General features: G+C 38.8%; 1 protein-coding gene and 1 pseudogene across 1 annotated transcript in view; both read right to left on the bottom strand.

The window, feature by feature from the left end:
* Positions 1-18,991, bottom strand: part of LOC126968804 (organic cation transporter protein-like) — a 49,949-nt gene that overhangs the window by 24,112 nt on the left and 6,846 nt on the right. Inside the window, exons 2-3 of the mRNA XM_050813918.1 lie at positions 13,595-13,802; positions 2,477-2,732 (exon numbers count right to left, since the gene is read on the bottom strand). Of these exons, the coding sequence (XP_050669875.1) occupies positions 2,477-2,732; positions 13,595-13,802 (464 nt within the window). The remainder of the gene's footprint in view (positions 1-2,476; positions 2,733-13,594; positions 13,803-18,991) is intronic.
* On the bottom strand, positions 7,314-7,440 carry LOC126968858 (5S ribosomal RNA; annotated as a pseudogene).

Genomic DNA, 18,991 nt, shown 5'->3' with positions numbered 1-18,991 from the left:
AATAAACCTCTGCACTCAACACGTCCATTTTCGTTCGATGCTTTCTACTATATTATCTATATGTATATAATATCTATTATAGTCGATTATAGCAAAAATATTCTTACATGTTCAGCACATTCGCTGTGCATGAACGATGCTGAGAATGACAATTAAAGATGAATGATGAAGACTCGTCTATTCCTGTTAATCAGATTTCAACATGAATATATAATGTAGCGAACAAAGCCTAAAACATACGCTAACACCAAATAGCGATGTGAAATGCCACCATAAGAAATTAAGACACACATAAAGGTGAATTGGTGAAAGACAAAGCTTAGCTTATTGGCAATCAAGAAAAACTCATAACATTTGGACACGTAAAGGAGTTCTTTAAACAAATTACTACAAGTTTTGTTGGTGTTTACGCAATGTTATAAGCACGTATTGTATTAAGGTTTTTGTGTTGCCAGAAATTCGATTGCCCTTGGAAAGGCACAGGCCAAGTTGAACGTTGTCAACTGTTAGAAAGGCAGACAGTGTATTATTGTGCACCGACGCGGCGCGGCGTAGTATCGCTGTCGAGCGAAAACAAAAAACCAGCCAACACATACATTTTTTTTATGTATTGGCTGCTTTCGCGACTGTTGCGGTATTTGTCATCTAGGTTGTTATTAAATCTTGTTGTAGCAGAAGTACTAATTCATTTAGATACTTCCAATATTCCAGCTGTCTATTTTATTTGCTATCTTCACTTACGTGCCTATGAACATACATTACATTATCAAGAATATATTGAGAAGCAACAGTCAAGATGTTCACTTCTTTTAAATTTTGCTCCCAATGATTCTTCAGGACCTAGGTTATAAAAAGCGCGAATAGCCATATTCTGCAGCACATATATTATATTAATATCGGCAGCGTTGCCCCATAGCAATATACCATAGGACATAATACTATGCAAATAACTAAAGTAAACTAGTCGCGCCGTATCTATGTCAGTTAATTGTGATACAATAATATTTTAGCTAATCTTTTTAACTGCGTATGCTGTAGAACTAAGTCTGTTCGCCAATCCTTCAATATGAGGGCCCCATTGTAATTTGGAATCCTGAGTAATGCCAAGAAGCATAGCAGATCACAACGGTTTTATCACCTTTCCGTTTAACAAAGACTTGCATCTATCAATTTAACATTGTGTACGGTAAATTATATATATTTCGTTTTTTATATATATATTTTCGCTAAACCAGTACACGACGTCAGATAGAATATGGTTTACTTCGTCATACATAAGTTGGTTTCTTTTAACTTTGAATATCAGTGAAGTCGAAGTTCCGCAAATAATACTTACCTTAAGTTTTTTTCTATAAGACTACGAAGATTATTTATAAAGATAAGGAAGATAAACGGTCCAAGAATAGACCCTTGTGGTATCCCCATACTGAGAGGAGTTCCAGGAGATCTCCTGCCATTCACGTCGACCTTATGAATTCTATTATTTAGATATGAAACCAGAAGATCGAGTGCAGTTCATTATGCCATAGTGAGATAGATTCCTGAGCAGCGTTGAATGTTGAACACAATCAAAAGCCTTAGATAAATGACAGAATATGCCAAGTGCATTCTGCGATTCCTCCCTCAAACCTCAACACCTGCTGCAACACCCGTTGCTGAACGTCCCCTAGTAAAGACAAATTGTTTCAAATGAAATAACTTATAAAAGTTAAAGTAAGCAAGCATTTGGCTTATAATTATTTTTTAAAAGATCTTCTAAGGGTTGGCAAACCCGACACAGGACAATAGTTATTCGGGTCAGAAGAGCATCCCGACTTAAATATTGGTGTAATTTTACTATGTTTCAGAAGGTCAGGAAAAACGTCATGATTAATACAATTGTTAAAGACTATTGCAAGATTTGGTGCTATGACATCAATTATTGAACTTATTATTTTAACAGAATTTCCCCATACACCAGCAGTTTTTTTCACGTCTAGAGATAAAAAAGTTTTGATTATTTCTCCAAGGCCAACAAAACTAAAATTAAAAATTAGTTCACATTCTGTGACATTTTCCAGAAGAAGTGACTCAGCAACACTAGTGGAGGAGACAAGAGTGATTGTGATAGAAACTGGAATGTGAAAAAAAAAAAACTCAAAAGCTGTAGCAACTTCCTGCTGAGATTGAATTATTGTATTGTTTATTGATATATTGTATTGTTGCGGTCTTTCACTCTGGGTGGGCCCTTAACGGTCATAAATTACTTATGGGGCTGCTCAACAGGACAATTTTTTAAAGTGCAAATTTCTTTAGCCGCGTTGGACACTTGTTGCTTATAGCAGTATATCTGTAGCTATATAGCTGACGTTTTGTGCGACATTAGCGCTGTGTATATCTTATAAGTGAAATTGAATGGATTTAGTGAGAAGTTCAATGTGTATATACTGTGCGTATCGTAATGAAATTTATAAAGAGTTTGAAATTATATAGTTACCAAGAACAAAACACGCTGTATAGACACCACCACCGAGCGCCGGCTCCAGGAACTCCAGCACGATGAACATCGGGTAGTTGAGCGAGAAGGCTCGGAGCACTCCGAACACGCCACACGCCACGCTCGCGAACACGACGGCCAGGCGGCGCCCGCACCGGTCCGAGAGCAGCCCGCTCAGCGGAATGGATATGAAGAAGCCGGCATTGTGCACCGTGCCCACCAGCGACCGCTTCCAGTCCTGACATCCTAGGTCGAACTGGAAAGTATCACTGTTCGTTATCAAGCCTTCTTTATACAAGGTGCGAGATGTGTACTTAAGACAAGACGACAGAAGTGAAAACTTTATCTATAATATTATTTATTCTTCTTAGTCGTTCTCTCACTGCTGAGGATCGTGACTCACACTCAATTGGTCAACGAGCTGTCTCCAACGGTTTCGCCCCGTCGCCTGGTGGAGTGCGGCGCTCATAGCGATCTTCAGACTTTCAGATCTAATCCGATTTGATGCGATTTTATAATATTATAGGCGCTCTGAATAATACAGAATACGACTATTTTTATTCTGCTCTCCAATATGGAGAGCATAACTAACCGCCAGCTCTTGGTATCCCCTTGTCGTATCCCCTCGATTCGAGATCACTCCTCTAACTGCCACAGCCTGTATTGGCATACTTGGCGTCGATATATTGAGCGACGTTCAGGGGGACTACTCCTAAAATCGATATTCGATAAATTTTGGCATTAGTCGTGTCGAATCCTACTCTTAGTTACGTCGTATTCAATGTCGAAACGATGATTGAACGAACGAAACATTATTCGATATTATCGGTCCTAGCCCTACTCTTAGTTGAAAATGTCAGAGACGAATATTCGAATTTCACAAATAATCAAACGTCACTTTTACGATAATCTCAACGACACCATCTAGGCTGTCGATGCTATTATCGTTTCAAGTTGTATAGATATATTTGCCATACAATATACATAGTTAATAAATATTATTAAAATAATTATACGTGATTTACTATTCAAGAGGATTTTTTTACTATTAAGTTATTTAAGTCATTTTGTTGATCGTTTATGCGTAGAAATAATGCAAATGGCCGCCTGAGAAATAGGAAGTCGACGAGAAGGGTTGAGTTACCTTTTTTTACATTTTATTATCTGCGAGTTTTGTATTATTTATTCAATTTTAAATGGTCATATTATATTCAATACATATTTTTTTAATATTTAGATTATGTGTAAATGATACCAAATTGGTGGTGCAGAGTCTGGCATGGTCCTTAGTGCCTAAACTATGTTTTGACTTTGGACACTTCACAGCGACAAAGCACAGATAATGTTTAGGTTTGAACATATTACATTCACACTAACATCGTAAAAAATATTAGTCTATGGTAACGATAAACGATAAGGAATTCGAACATTTGTTAGAGTAGGTTAGTTGCGATATATTCGGAGTATTATCGTATCTTTCCGAATGTATCGTTGTCGATTTTGCGAGTAGACCTCCAGTTCCGTGGTCACTTGGAAGAGAAGGCCAAACTGGCCTCTAAAAAGCTTGGTGTACTCAGTAAGGCGAGACAGTACTTCACTAAAAGCCACCGCCTGCAACTTTATAAGGCGCAAATTCAGCCTCACATGGAGTACTGTTGTCACCTCTGGGCGGGTGCTCCCCAGTACCAGCTTCTTCCATTTGACCGCATACAACGAAGAGCGGCTCGAATCATCGACGATCAAGTCGTCTCCGATCGGCTTGATTCTCTAGCATTGCGTAGAGATGTGTTGTTGCGGATGTCCATGGGCGGTTGCCTCACCTCTCCCCATCCCGTAAGCCTCTTGCCCGTTTGCCCCCTCTCATATAAAAAAAAAGAACTTGGTATACCTAGAGGGTCACCAGTTGATCAACGACCGACAGTACGGATTTCGCCACGGTCGATCGGCAGGTGATCTTCTGGTATACCTAACACAAAGATGGGCGGTGGCTATCAAAAGCAAGGGGGAAGGCCTCGCAGTTAGCCTGGATATAGCGAAGGCCTTTGATCGTGTTTGGCACAAGGCGCTTCTCGCAAAACTTCCATCATTTGGGCTTCCCGAGAGCTTATGTAAGTAGTTATCGACGATTATTGCTTGAATCCCAAGCCCGTGAAGCCCGCTGGAGTGCCCAAAGGCTGTGTGCTTTCTCCCACACTGTTTCATCCACATTGCAATGATTTGTTGGACACCTCCAATATACATTACTATGCAAACGACAGCACGGGCGATGCCGTATACACGGGCCCTGCAGATCTCTCTAGGGAAATTGTCGACCAGTGCTGGGAGAAACTTGTATCCTCTATCGAATCCTCTCTTCAGAAGGTCGCGGAATGGGGTAAATTGAACTATGTCTAATTTAACCCCCAGAAGACTCCAGTTTGAGCGTTTACCACTTAAAAAAACCCCATTTGTCGTATCACCGCTCTTCGACAAAACTTCCCTTACAGCCTCGCCTAGTGTCGGAATTCTGGGTCTCTATATCTCGAGCAATTGGCATTTCCGCGGCCATCTGGAGAGGAAAGCCAAATTAGCTTGGAAGAAACTGGGCGTCATAAATAGAGCACGGCAATACTTCAAGCCGGCCCACATTCTAGCGCTGTACAAAGCGCAGGGCCGGCCACATACAGAGTATTGCTGTCATCTGTGGTCTGGAGCACCGCAGTATCAGCTCGATCCATTTGACGGTGTGACAGTGCTCTGTGAACGGCTGGATCACTTGGCGTTGCGTAGAGACATCGCTTCATTGTGTGTCCTCTACCACATTTATCATGGGGAGTGTTCCGAAGAGCTGTTTCACCTAATTCCTGCCGCCGATTTCCACCTTCGCACGACACGCCACAAGATAGGATATCATCCTCACCATCTGGATGTGTGTCCTCCACAGTGCGGTTTTCAAGGAGCTTTCGTCCGCGTACTACAAAGCTGTGGAATGAACTTCCTTGTGCTTCCTTCAAAAAAATCGCGTACACCTTCCTTAAAGGGCAGCAACGGTCCTGTAATTCCTCTGGTGTTGCAAGAGAATGTGGGCGGCGGTGATCACTTAACACCAGGTGACGTACGCTCGTTTGTCCTCACATTCCATAAAAAAAGAGCAAATGGATAGGGTAACAGAGGCCCGAAATCTTGGCTTGCTCATGGACGAAAACTTACGCTTCGAAAAATATATAGTTCAGATTGCTCGTAGTTGCTTTTATGGACTAAAACTACTATACCGCATCAGAATCTTAAAGAAAGACCTACTTGTACTCATATGTGAATACTTGATTCTTTCCAAATTTAATTATATGGATGCAGCCATAGGTGCACGATTATTACAGCGTACTAAACGTCTCATACGTGTTCAAAACGCTTGTGCACGATATTGTTTCTTCATCCCGCCTCGAGACCATGTTATTCCTTATTTGAATAGAGAATCATTACAAAAAATGGGGAGTCGTATCAAATTGCACTTTACTACTTTTCTGTTCGGTATCATAAAGAACGAAATCCCTATTTATTTATTTAAAAAGCTAAAATGGAGAAGTGATGCTAATATTACACATAATACTTGCACTTCGCACGACACTTTAAATTTACCCATCTTTCACACATTGGCATTTCGTAGTAGCTGTCGCTACGTAGCCACTAAATGTTGGAATAACCTGCCACCGCCTTTTCGATATTCGCACACAAAGGAATCTTTTAAAAACAACTGCAAAAAGTTATTATTGCAAGAGCAAATACTAAATTAAGTACATACTTTGATTGTAGTAAGGATAGGTATCTTATTGGATATCTTTTATGTATATTATATTATATTAGTCTACTCTACTTATATATTTTCTATCGTGTATCCTCATCACTACGTGATAAATCCTTTCTTTTAACATTAAAAAAATGATTAAATTTTGAGTTTTGTTGGTTAAAGGACGATAAATATTTGAATATTATAATTATTTTGTTCACACATTACTGCCACAATAGCTAGTACGGAAAAAATATCTAGGAAGTTCATAAAATCAGTGTTAGGAATGTACGTCCTAATGTTTGCTGACAACTTTCCTTTTTGCGAATCGCGCTGATACTCGGTTGTTATCATTCTTAATTGTTAAAATAATCCTTTCACGTTTTTATAGAAGTATTATCTCTTTTTTTATTGTTTTTTAACATTTGTATTGTTATTTTTTCTTTTTAACCGACTTCAAAAAATATTGATTTTGATAATTCTTTTTTTATTTGAAAGCTGGTGCTTTCCGTATGGTCCCATTGTATTGGTCCAGATCCGACAGTGGCATCCATGAGAAAACCATAAAAGTCTTAAATTTGCTATACATAGATATAGCAAAGTGGATGATAAATTTATGAATAACTCAATATCGCGCCAGCGGATTTCGATGATTCTTTTTTTATTGGAAAGAATATACTTCAAAGATAGGTTTGTAGTTTGTAGGCAGTGTCATACAAGATAGGTTTGTAACTACATACATAGTTATAGGTGAGATGTGCTTGAGTCGTGAGGAGGCGAGAGGCGAGAGCGGGTCGCGGCGGAAGGACACCGATTCCAAAAATAACAATAATCGTAACTGGAATAAGATTAATTAATTAGATTGTATAAAAATACGCAATTATTTTTATACTTTTTAGTGCATATTATATCTATTGTTTTGGAATAGTGCATTTGAAGTCGGTTGTTTTTTGTTAAAAAAAAATATTAATATAACGTTAATTGTTAATTGTTAATTTCTATTGTATTTGTGAAAAAATTGGTGGCAGTTTCTCAAATAAAGATTATTTTTATTATAAAATAAGAGTTAAAATGCATGAACATCACGCGTCGTTCCCAAGCGGCCACCCATCTAAGTACTGACCGCGCCCGACGTTGCTTAACTTCGGTGGTCGAACGAGAACCGGTGTATTCAACTATTCAACGTGGTATGGACTAGTATCGAACAATATCAACCAATAATAACACCGTTTAACTTAGCCAAAGCAATAAGTGTCGATCACCCATGATCGAGACCAACATAATATTTGTGTTGGTATCTTCCTGACACAAATGTCTACATACAATGAAATAAACACATTAATATATCACAATAATATTTGTATGAACCTAGTAGATAATAACTAACATTAGCAATACGTAAACACCATAATGTGTTAACTCACGCCAAACAAATGTCAAGTTAGATTCACACTGGTGGCTGCACTTAATGACGTCGGTATAATTATAATAAGTGCTTTGTCAGTGAATATGTGACAAATTGGTGTTTAGCAAATTATTATGCTTTGATAAAGTGTTTTATTAAGTCATTGCATTGTTCTGTTTTGATCAAGATAAATATATAACAAAATCGTAACATAAGCGTCGTGGATTATTAAGTTTGAAAAATGAATATACATAATATGATGTGTACCTTAAAAGAGTATTTCACACATAATGATACAATTTTTAGATAAGTAATACAATAGCTATAAATTAAGATTCATGTGAAAATGACAAAACTGTTTTTCGGTTTTTTAAACCGTTTTTTTTCATGGAACAGTAGGACAAACGAGCGTACGGGTCACCTGTTGTTAAGTGATCACCGCCGCTCACACTCTCTTGCAACACCAGAGGAATCACAGGAGCGTTGCCGGCCCTTAAGGAAGGTGTACGCGCTTTTTTTGAAGGTACCCATGTCGTATCGTCCCGGAAACACCGCACAAGGAAGTTCATTCCACAGATTTGTAGTACGTGGAAGAAAGCTCCTTGTAAACCGCACTGTGGAGGACCGCCACACATCCAGATGGTGAGGATGATATCCTAACTTGTGGCGTGTCGTGCGAAGGTGGAATTCGGCGGCAGGAATTAGGTAAAACAGCTCTTCGGAACACTCCCTGTGATAAATGCGGTAGAAGACACACAATGAAGCGACGTCTCTACACAACGCCAAGTGATTCAGCCGTTCACAGAGTACTGGGTCCCCGACAATTCGAGCTGCTCTGCATTGCACGCGGTCAAATGGATCGATCTGATACTGGAGTGCGCCAGACCAGAGATGACAGCAATACTCCATGTGTGGCCGGACCTGCGCTTTGTAGAGCGCTAGAATGTGGGCCGGCTTGAAGTATTGCCATGCTCTATTAATGACGCCCAGTTTCTTTGAAGCCAATTTGGCTTTGCCCTCCAGATGGCCACGGAATTGGCAATCGCTCAAGATTTCGAGACCCAGTATTCCGATACTAGGCGAGGCTATAAGGGGAAGTGTTGTCGAAGAGCGGTGATGCGACAAATGCGGTTTTTTTAGTGGTAAACGCGCAAACTTGAGTCTTCTGGGGGTTAAATTGGACAAGGTTCAATTTACCCCATTCCGCGACCTTCTCAAGAGAGGACTCGATAGAAGACACAAGTTTCTCCCGGCACTGGTCGACGATTTCCCGAGAGAGACCTGCATGGCCCGTGTATACGGCATCACCAGTGCTGTCGTCTGCATTGCAATGAATGTTGGAGGTGTCCAACATATCATTGATATGCAGAAGAAACAGCGTAGGAGATAACACACAGCCTTGGGGCACTCCAGCATTCACGGGCTTCGGGTTCGAGCAATGTCCGTCGACAGCGACCTGTATGCTGCGCCCAGTGAGGAAGCTGGAGGTCCACTTGCACAAGCTCTCGAGAAGCCCAAATGATGGAAGTTTAGAGAGGAGCGCCTTGTGCCATACACGATCAAAGGCCTTCGCTATATCCAGGCTAACTGCCAGGCCTTCCCCCTTGCTTTCAATAGCCGCAACCCATCTATGTGTTAGGTATACCAGAAGATCACCTGCCGATCGACCATGGCGAAACCCGTATTGTCGGTCGTTGATCAACTGGTGACCCTCTAGGTATACCAAGAGCTGACGGCTAATTATGCTCTCCATGATTTTGGAGAGCAGGGAGGTAATAGCAATAGGCCTGTAGTTTGCCGGATCCGAACTGTCTCCTTTCTTTTGGATCGCATGGACAAGGGCTGACTTCCATGAGTCAGGAACTACGCCTTTGGAATAAGAGTGCCAGAATAAACGCGTTAGCACCGGCGTCAACTCAGGGGCACACGTTCTAAGCACGATTGGAGAAATGCCATCCGGCCCGCTCGACTTCCTAACGTCCAACGAAAACAGAGCTCGCCTAACAGTTTTCTGTCTTAACTGTACTTCAGACATAGAGCTCTGACACCGCGGGATGGTCGGCGGTGTTTTTCCGTTGTCGTCAAGAGTCGAGTTGGAGGCGAAAAGAGCGCACAGGAGATCGGCTTTCTCTTTTGCCGGATATGGCCGGATGTGGATATGGGCCAGGATTTCATTCCTCATGTGCAACGGCGGCATGGACGGCTGGCTGAAGTTACCAAGAGCAGCTTTCGACAACGACCAGAACTTGCGTGTTCCGGTCGGGTAACTGGAAAGCTGCTCGCCAATTTTGACGACGTGCTTCGATTTCGCACGGGCGATTTGCCGCTTAAAAAATCTGGAGACACGGTTATATTTCCTCTTTAGAACTTTGCAGTTCGGATCCTTTGAGCCCAGCGCCGCAACCCAAGTTCGATACGCCTGTTTTTTGCAGTCAGATGCTGCTTTAACTGACGCATCGAACCAGGGCTGTGATCTGCCACCGATCGGTACTACAGAGCTTGGTATAAAAATATCCATGCCCTGTAGTATCACATCGGCTTCTGCAACGGCGCAGGCACTAGGATCATCCGAAGGGAAACAAACCCTGCTCCAAGGGTAGGATGCAAAAAAGGAACGTATCCTATCCCAATCTGCTGACTTGTAGTGCCAAACGCGGCGGGTCGCTGGTGGTCTGCGACGATAGCGTCGGATAGGCACTACACTCCTGACCAGGCAATGGTCGGACGTTCCGAGAGGGGCGTCGACAATGACCTGGTAACCATCGGGATGTGTAGTCAGCAGAAGATCTAATAAGGACGGCATGTGGCTATCCACATCCAGGACCAGCGTTGGCGACTCAACCAATGGGGACAGATCGTACGCCAATGCAAAATTATGCACAGATCGCCCTGCGTAGTCTGTGGTACGTGATCCAAGCCATTCGGCATTGTGCCCGTTGAAATCACCTAAGACTACGATTTCAGCGGAGGGGATCTGTGCAAGCACGTCGTCAATTGCCGCTTGAACGCAGCCCATGAGATAATCGGTTTCTGCGTTACCACTATGGGACCTGTAGACACACGCATAGATGCGGATGCGGTCCTCTAAATCTACGCGGAGCCAGAGAGTGGACAGGTCCCTACACTCAAAATTGCCTAGATTGCAGATATCCTCCCTAACGTACACACATACTCCGGCATGAGTCAAAAAATTGTGCTCAATTTTATACCCGGTGTACGTTAAATATGACGTATCGGTAGGTCGAGATATCTGCGTCTCCGTAAGGAAACACAAGGCCGGCTTCGCCGTCTCAAGGTGGTGGTGGACGGCGTTTAAGTTGGAGTGAATTCCCCTGATATTGCAAAAGTCCACGTTGAGTGTGGAGTGGGGTGCCGTGGTGTTACTGCCTCGTTTGTCCTTGGTCATGCGCGGTACTGTGCCCTCCCCAGAATACGAAGGGCAGCCCGAGCTAGAGTGCTCGGGGAGGGATTCTCCGACTCTGGTAGAGCCGGTACCCTCCTGGGGTACTGTCTCTTTATTGGTTTTTCGAGTATTTCGGTTACGCTATGTGTAATTGCTTGGGTTTCATGTTATGAACGGAGTACAGGTAAATGACATTTGTTGACAAGCTGCTGTGTTAGCTTACACAATCAAGTTCGTTGATAATATGATGGATATTATTATGTTTTATCAACAAGTGGACTCTGGATTTTCTTAGGGCTTGTCAGTTAGTTAAACTTGTATACCTTTCTATGGTTCCGTAGTAAATAGTCGTAGGTCTAGTCTAATACACGTGTACGTCTCGCGACGCCCGACAGAAGTGATAACTTAAACAATTTGTTATTTTTTTAAAGTGATAAGCCACATGTTGTATTAATTACACAAATTAAATTTAAAAACGGTGCGGGACTCGAATCAGCGACCTCTCGCGTTCTGTGCGAGCGCTCGACCGACCTTTCGAGTGAGTAATCTCACTCGTTGTAACTAAGTCCTGCAGCAGCCGACGAATGATTTCTCAAATACAGACACACTGTATCGAGAGGTCATCAGTCTTGTTGGAACAAGTGACAACAGCCAGTGAGTGTTAGTTGCAAATAAGTGTCGATGATTATTGCGAGGATAGTCTGTGGCGAGATTATTGAACAGACCAAGGGAACGGATGAGGAGGCTTTGTCCACCTAGCTATTCATTTTAACTTTTTATTCAGGGCAACAAATCTTCTTTGTACTTGCTTAAATATACATAGAGATTTACTCGTGTAAGGCATTACTTTTAAGTATTTGACGTTAGAGCATTTTCGTTGTGTCACTTTACATAATATTTTAATATGTTGTAGTTGAAATGATTTATAAAACGATGAAGCTGTAAATGTTGATTTAAATGAGTGACAATAAGATTCTTGTTGTTGTCATATAAGATCAACCTTTTGAGAAGTGGTGGTCCTAAATTAAAAAAGAGAAGAAAATTTTACTTTCATAATTGTCATGAATAAAATGATTTTGATTTGATATATTCCGGAACAATGATTGGGCTTTTAAATAATTAAGGTAACATCGTGCTTGGAATGAAAGCAATTAGGTACATTAATTAAATCTTTACCATTACTACTTACTCTATTTGTGACTTGAAATCCATTATCGATTTACTACTGTATGTCAGTCTTAACTTATAACGATACTTACATAAATCATTCATATTATATTATACAGCTGATGAAAATGATATAAAATAAAATAGTAGAAGTAAATATTGCTCTTAATTTATCTGTAGGTCATATTAATAAATATAACAATATGTAGGAATGCGCCGCGAATATAACGCAGTCAAAAATAAATATTAGATATCTTCTTATTCGTACGCAGATCATAGTTATGATGAAAAATGGCACAGACTAGAACACGTGCTTCTACTAATTTAATAATTTAGAAATTGAATGTAGTCTGCTAATGGCCTTAATTGACCGCCATGCGACTACATCACAATCACAGATTAGCGTTAAATCTAAGACCTACAATTTAAAACATGCACAGAGAGAGTATGTATTTCTCAATTCAGACTATCGCTTTTCGTCAACGCACGTTCGCGAAACTTAATAGTTAATTATTTGGTACAAACGGTCTGCACCGCAATAGGTGCCCAGAAATATGACGCATTTCAGTATATTATGATTCCTTAAAATCTTTTTGAATAATTAATTATAAGTTTAATGCGGAAACAGAAGCGAATACGTTAGTATCCATCTACAGATGCGCCACACAGTACGCTGTGTGGTGGTGTCAACTCTCATGTAGATGTAGAATCATATCGAACCATGTTCTGCCGCGGCGCGGTAGCAATATAAAAAGGAATTCATTTTTGTTAACTTGCTATGATTTTTTTTAAGTCTTTCAGGCTTAAAGAAATTGGTCACATAAAATCAATTATGAGGTGCGGCTTACGATGTTTCTGACAGTTTTAATGACACCTGACATGTCAGGTATTTCTAAATAAATTAATTAAATGTATGCCACCTATTTTACGGAAGCTTACGGGTTCATCTCAAGTGATAATCTCTGGCCACATCCTCGCACAAGATCAGATGAATCACAGGAGCGTTGCCGGCCTTACAGGAAGGTGTAAGCGCTTTTTTTGAAGGTACCCTTGTAGTATCGTCCCGGAAATGCCGCAAAAGGAAACACATTATATAGTTTAGTTATACGTGGAAGAAAATTCCTTGTGGACCAGATTGTGGCTTAACGCCATATATTCAACCGGTGAGGCTGGTTTTCTGGTGTGTGGTGCGAAGGTGGAATTCAGCGGCAGAAGTCAGGTAGACCTTTCGATGCCCTTTGCTTCAATGTTTTACCACATGGCATTATAAAACTGATTTCGGTGCGAAATTACGCTTTAATGAGAGTATGAACATTATTCTGTAATCTTGTTTGTTTCAAGAAACAACTATTTACAAAAAAATTGATAAAAATCCCCTACCTCCTTGACGATAGAATGTTCTTCGAAATAAATATAGGAGTCGCAGGGTACTTCCGTAGACGTATCATAATAGTTGGGTGAGCACGTGTCGTTCAGGGTGTTGTTGTAAAATGGCGCGAAGCGGCGGCACCTGGACGGAGAGCCGTCCAACCCGTGAGGGATTGAGAAGTTCACCGCCGATGGCTCCTCACACTCTGGCACTGAACACCTGGAAATTGATGAGTCTTTGAAGGTTTTCACCAGTGGGAGACTACTTTGCACAGGATACCGGCTACGTGGGTTCTACAGGCCGGTATAGAAGGCAAGTATGCGGGAATGCACTATGGAAGCCATAAGTACATTGAGATAAATTAAACATGTTTATTATTAATGGCTTTCTTAGACAGTGTAACTTAAAAGCATAAGGTCAGTTTTTCCAGTGGAAGACTTCGTTGCCGAGGACGCCAGATGGATAGCACAGCACCGCCCTTTCCTTCCGACAAGAAGAAATGTGTAATCATTATCGTGTTACGGTTAAGGGCGGCGTAGCCAGTGAAATAACTAGCCAATTAGTCGACATTTTGTCTCTACATGATGAACACAATTACGATGTTGCTCTATAGGAGTTGTTCCAGAATACCATGGGCACTGGGCCACGACCTTGTACGTCGGCCACTAGAACGATTAGCTTGAAATTCAAACTATTCCGCATCAAACTAAAGAATCGAGTAAATTGGATCATAATTTTAAAATCTATATATTTAATTTAAAAAAAGTAAAATAAACAACTTCGTAGTGTATATACATACATATACAAAAAACCAATCGAATTGAGAACCTTTTGAAAGTCGGTTAAAAATAATAAATAGTACACGACATATTGTGATTTGGAATAAGTGTTGGGTTAATGTTAATGATATTTATATAGTGATTGTGAATTGTGATTTGTTAGGTGTGTGAGGGAGTGATGAGTATTTTACACTTCCACGAGATTTTTTGCATTTTCTAATCTAGTGATTTTAACCAGGAGTCAAGTTTCACTTTGTATTTTATCTTGGTCATTTTGTTGATGTTTAAGCTTAATTTGTTTATTTTGTTATAAATTATAGAGCTTATTATATTTGTAATGGCGACTTGCAGCTATGTTATGTGGTTATGATATCGGATCGGTTTCCTTCAAAAAACTTTCAGGATTGCTCTGCGAACGTTCTACCCTTAGCATGGCTGTTTTACCAGCACCACCTCAGACCGCAAGGTAATTCCCCTGAACAGACTGGGCAAGCGCAGATTAGACAGTTATTGAACATCTGAAATGAGCTGCAGCTCTGAGCTTTTTAAATATTATATATGAGCTTTCTGACACGAGCCACAGTTGAAGCAATATGTTGCTTCTATATCAGATTGCTATCAAGAGTGACTCCAAGATATTTAATAATATCTGTGTTTTCTATTTGATGTCAACCATGGTGTCTGCGCCGCCATAATGAAATCATTTTTATTTTCAAAGTTGATTCCTTAAATAAATTACAGACGTCCTAGACCATCTCTGTTCTGATAATGATAATAATGAAATAATAATATATGGAATTTATTACAACGGTACATGTATCCGGATAAATAAGTTTTACTGAGAAACTAATTAATATACCTTAAGAATCGCTTTTGGATGCCTTCGACATTGTAACTAGGATTCTAAACCTCCGAGCCGTATTCTAAAGGACTTCGAATTCTTAAAGAATACAGAGAGAGATACAGAATTTTTAGAGTTTTAATTAAATTGAATTCCGATGACATTCTAATAATGAAACCTAATGCTTTAGAAGCTTTATTAACTATATAATTTATGTGTTCTTAAAAAAGTAGTTTTGAATTAAAAATGACTCCTAAATCGCAAATTTCATACTCTTGCAATTGGTGACTACTTTAAGCTATAGGTGATTTTTAGGGGATGATGTTTTCGAGTGAAGCAACACATGTAGTATTTAGATAAATTATCTAGCTTATTTAAATTACAATAATTTTGAAATCTATTAGGATCTTCTTGAAGTCAAGAACCATCATCATATGTACTAATGGTACAAAGAATTGTCATGTCATCTCTATATAAAATAACCTTAGAGTGGTGAAAGCAGGAGGTATGTCTTTCACGAAAATAAAGAAGAGTAGTGGCTCGAGAAAGGATCCCTGAGGCACTCCAGATGGAATATGCATCGATGTGTATCCGTTCTGTAAATATGAAGAAAACCATCTGTACAAATTACCTCCGATGCCTACACGCTTAAGTTTTATAAGAAGTGTGACATGAGCAATTCGATCAAAGCCTTTGCTATAGTCAATGTATATGAAATGTACTTGAGAAGGATTTGACATATATTTAGTTAAAAATTCAGTGCACACTAAGAGATTTGAGGTGGTAGATCTGCCCCTCGAGAACCCATGCTGACGCGGATTCATGGTTTGCTTAGAGCAATTCAGTTTATTATACACAATTTTTTCTATAACTTAAAAAAACTTAAACTGAAAATATTCACTAAGCATTTCACAAAATTGTACTCCCTGGTTTGAAGTGAGTTGGCCGTATTTCAATACAGAAGGATAACTGTTACGTTGATTCTTTGTTTTCACATAAGACCAGAAGGCTTGCGGATTTTAGCTATACTAGTTTCAATTGTGGTCATAAATTCGAGAAACATTTCGTTTTCAAGATCCTTACATTTTCATGTTCCTTTAAGAAAAGAATCCCGATCATGTCCCAAACTTGGTACGATACTTATGTTTTTCTTTAAGTAACTTTAAGGACCATATACAATAATGGATACTTATGACTAGATACGACTGTTTTAGAGGGTATATAATATTCATCACGCAGATCCTTAAGAATATTGTTAAAGAAGGATACAGCTTCGCCCAAAGGTTTATTATGAATTTCCTTGGGCCAATAAAAATCATTTAATTAAGAAGAAATAGTATCATTGTCACCAAAATAATATAAAAATTACTGATAAGGCTTTGCCTTAAGTTAATGTATTTCTAAGAAATCAATTGTAACACTGAGGGCTGTATGGTGAACATCTTATGGAACCAAAGGAGATTGCATAACAGTGACATTGGTGTGTGATAAAATTAAGTCAAGTTACATATTATTAACATTGAAATTATAGTTATACTGGTTGAAATCGCATAACGTGAGATTATTAATGTATTCTACTTGGTGAGTTCCTTCCAAGTGTGATAGTATATATGAACTATCTTCATCCGACGGAGTCCATTCGATTATGAATCACTTCTAACAGCCACGTCTCCGTAAGACAGATCACATCGTATGAACACATACAAACGTTTCTATTAAAAATGTACTGTTTTAGTGCAAAGCCCACGAACGTTTTGATATAATACTGTAATAGCCATCACTGTTAACGCATGAATTTCTTAGCAGCTGAGTAAGCAATCGCATAACACACTAAGGACATTTAACATATAACAAAATAAATCAGTTAGTGACGTTAAACTTGCGGGAAATATTAGAAAGTAACAACAATAAATAGTCAAAGAAAAAATTTCTCTCTATAAAAAGGTATAGCAAATGGCAAGCCGAGTGAGCGACAGTTAGTCATTGAAACAAGAGACTGTCGCGTGTACGAAATCCAGACCTAGTAGGTGTGTGTTTCTGGAACAATTTGATAAAAGTTAGATTTCGAATTACACACAAAGTTTGTGTATAATATAAATTCACTTACTAACAGTCAAAGATTCAATATTACAAGAATAGTCTGTAGCGACGAAATTTTGCAAATACTTTTAGATCACTGATTTTAAACTACATAATACATAATAACTTTAGGCACTATTCTATTTGAAAATAGTAAAATACTGCTAATATCCTTATTTTATCAAATTAAACCAATAGCAGTAAACTTAAGTAATGTTATATCTGAGGGTGGTACGACTACTGAGTGGAATGCCTTATGCTTGAATAGCGACTGAGACTCATTATAAAAGTGTAAACATTTACCCTTAAGGCTATAAGGTATACTTTGGAAATGAAATGAAATGAAATGAAATGAAATGATGAAATGAAATGATTTATTTGTATGAATCGTGGTAACATAGTTGTTAACAATTAATTGGTGTACAGCACAATTCGCCAATATATCGGCATACAAATATTTGATTGTCAATATTGGAATATCATATTTAATTTATACTTATACGTTCTTAATACACATTACATAGCTTTAATTCAATGAGATAATATAAAATAAACATTAGTTTGTAGGTACCTCTCAAAAATTACATTTGAATACTATTATTTTTGGCTAAAGAATTCTTTTAAACTATAAAAGCATTTATCTATTAGCCATAATTTTAATTTTTTATGCATTAATGTTTTAGGCATCTCTCTAATATTCTTTGGAAGGTGGTTAAATACCCTAATACACATAACATTTGCGTTATTTTGATGAAGCGCTGTTCTACAGTATGGCATCAGAAGGCGAGTTGGATCTCTTAATCCTAATATGGAATAGTCCTTTGCTGGTTTAAAAAGTTCACCATGTTTTTTTAATGAACATACAAATTTCTAATATATATAGACCAGTAAGCGTTAACAGACGGTGCTTTTTGAATAATGGTCTACACGATTCTAGAGGACTGACATTGCATAAAGCTCTTATTCATTTTTTTTGTGCCAGAAAAACATTTGAAATATTAGTGGAGTTTCCCCATAGTATTAACCCGTACCGTAAAACTGACGCAATATAACCGTGGTATGCAGTAAGTGCAGCATTAAAGGATACAGTTTGTCTGAGCCTTCTTAAAGCGAAAACGAACTTATTTATTTTGCCTGCCACTGTATCACATTGAGCTTTCCAGTTACAATTGCAATCTAATATAATGCCTAAAAATTTTATTGTGTTTGTTTCTTTAATCGTTAGGTCACTGTGTGTTATATTTAGAGATTTATGTATTGTTTTATAATTAGAAAATTGTATATATTTAGTTTTTGTCATATTAGCGAATAAATTATTCTCATTAAACCATGTCAATATAGTTTCTAAATTTTTATTAATAGTCATATTATAATTATTTATCGCTTTATGCTCGTCAGGAATAATTATGGATATGTCATCTGCAAATAATACACAGTTATAGTCTACCACATCGGGTAAATCATTCAAATAAATTAAAAACAGTAAGGGTCCCATAAGACTTCCTTGAGGAACTCCAAATTTACTAATTAAATAGGGTGACTTGTATGTAGTCATCTCCAGTTTCTCATTTATGTTATTTATTTCTACAATTTGTTGTCTATCGGCTAAATAACTTTCAATCCATTTTAGAGCAGGGCCTCTTATACCATATTTTTCACATTTATATATTAAGATATGATGATCAACAAAATCGAATGCTTTTGACATA

The sequence above is a fragment of the Leptidea sinapis genome, chromosome 16 (assembly GCF_905404315.1).
Source record: "Leptidea sinapis chromosome 16, ilLepSina1.1, whole genome shotgun sequence".
Lineage (NCBI taxonomy): Eukaryota > Metazoa > Arthropoda > Insecta > Lepidoptera > Pieridae > Leptidea > Leptidea sinapis.
This window is presented reverse-complemented; position numbering and strand designations above follow the sequence as displayed.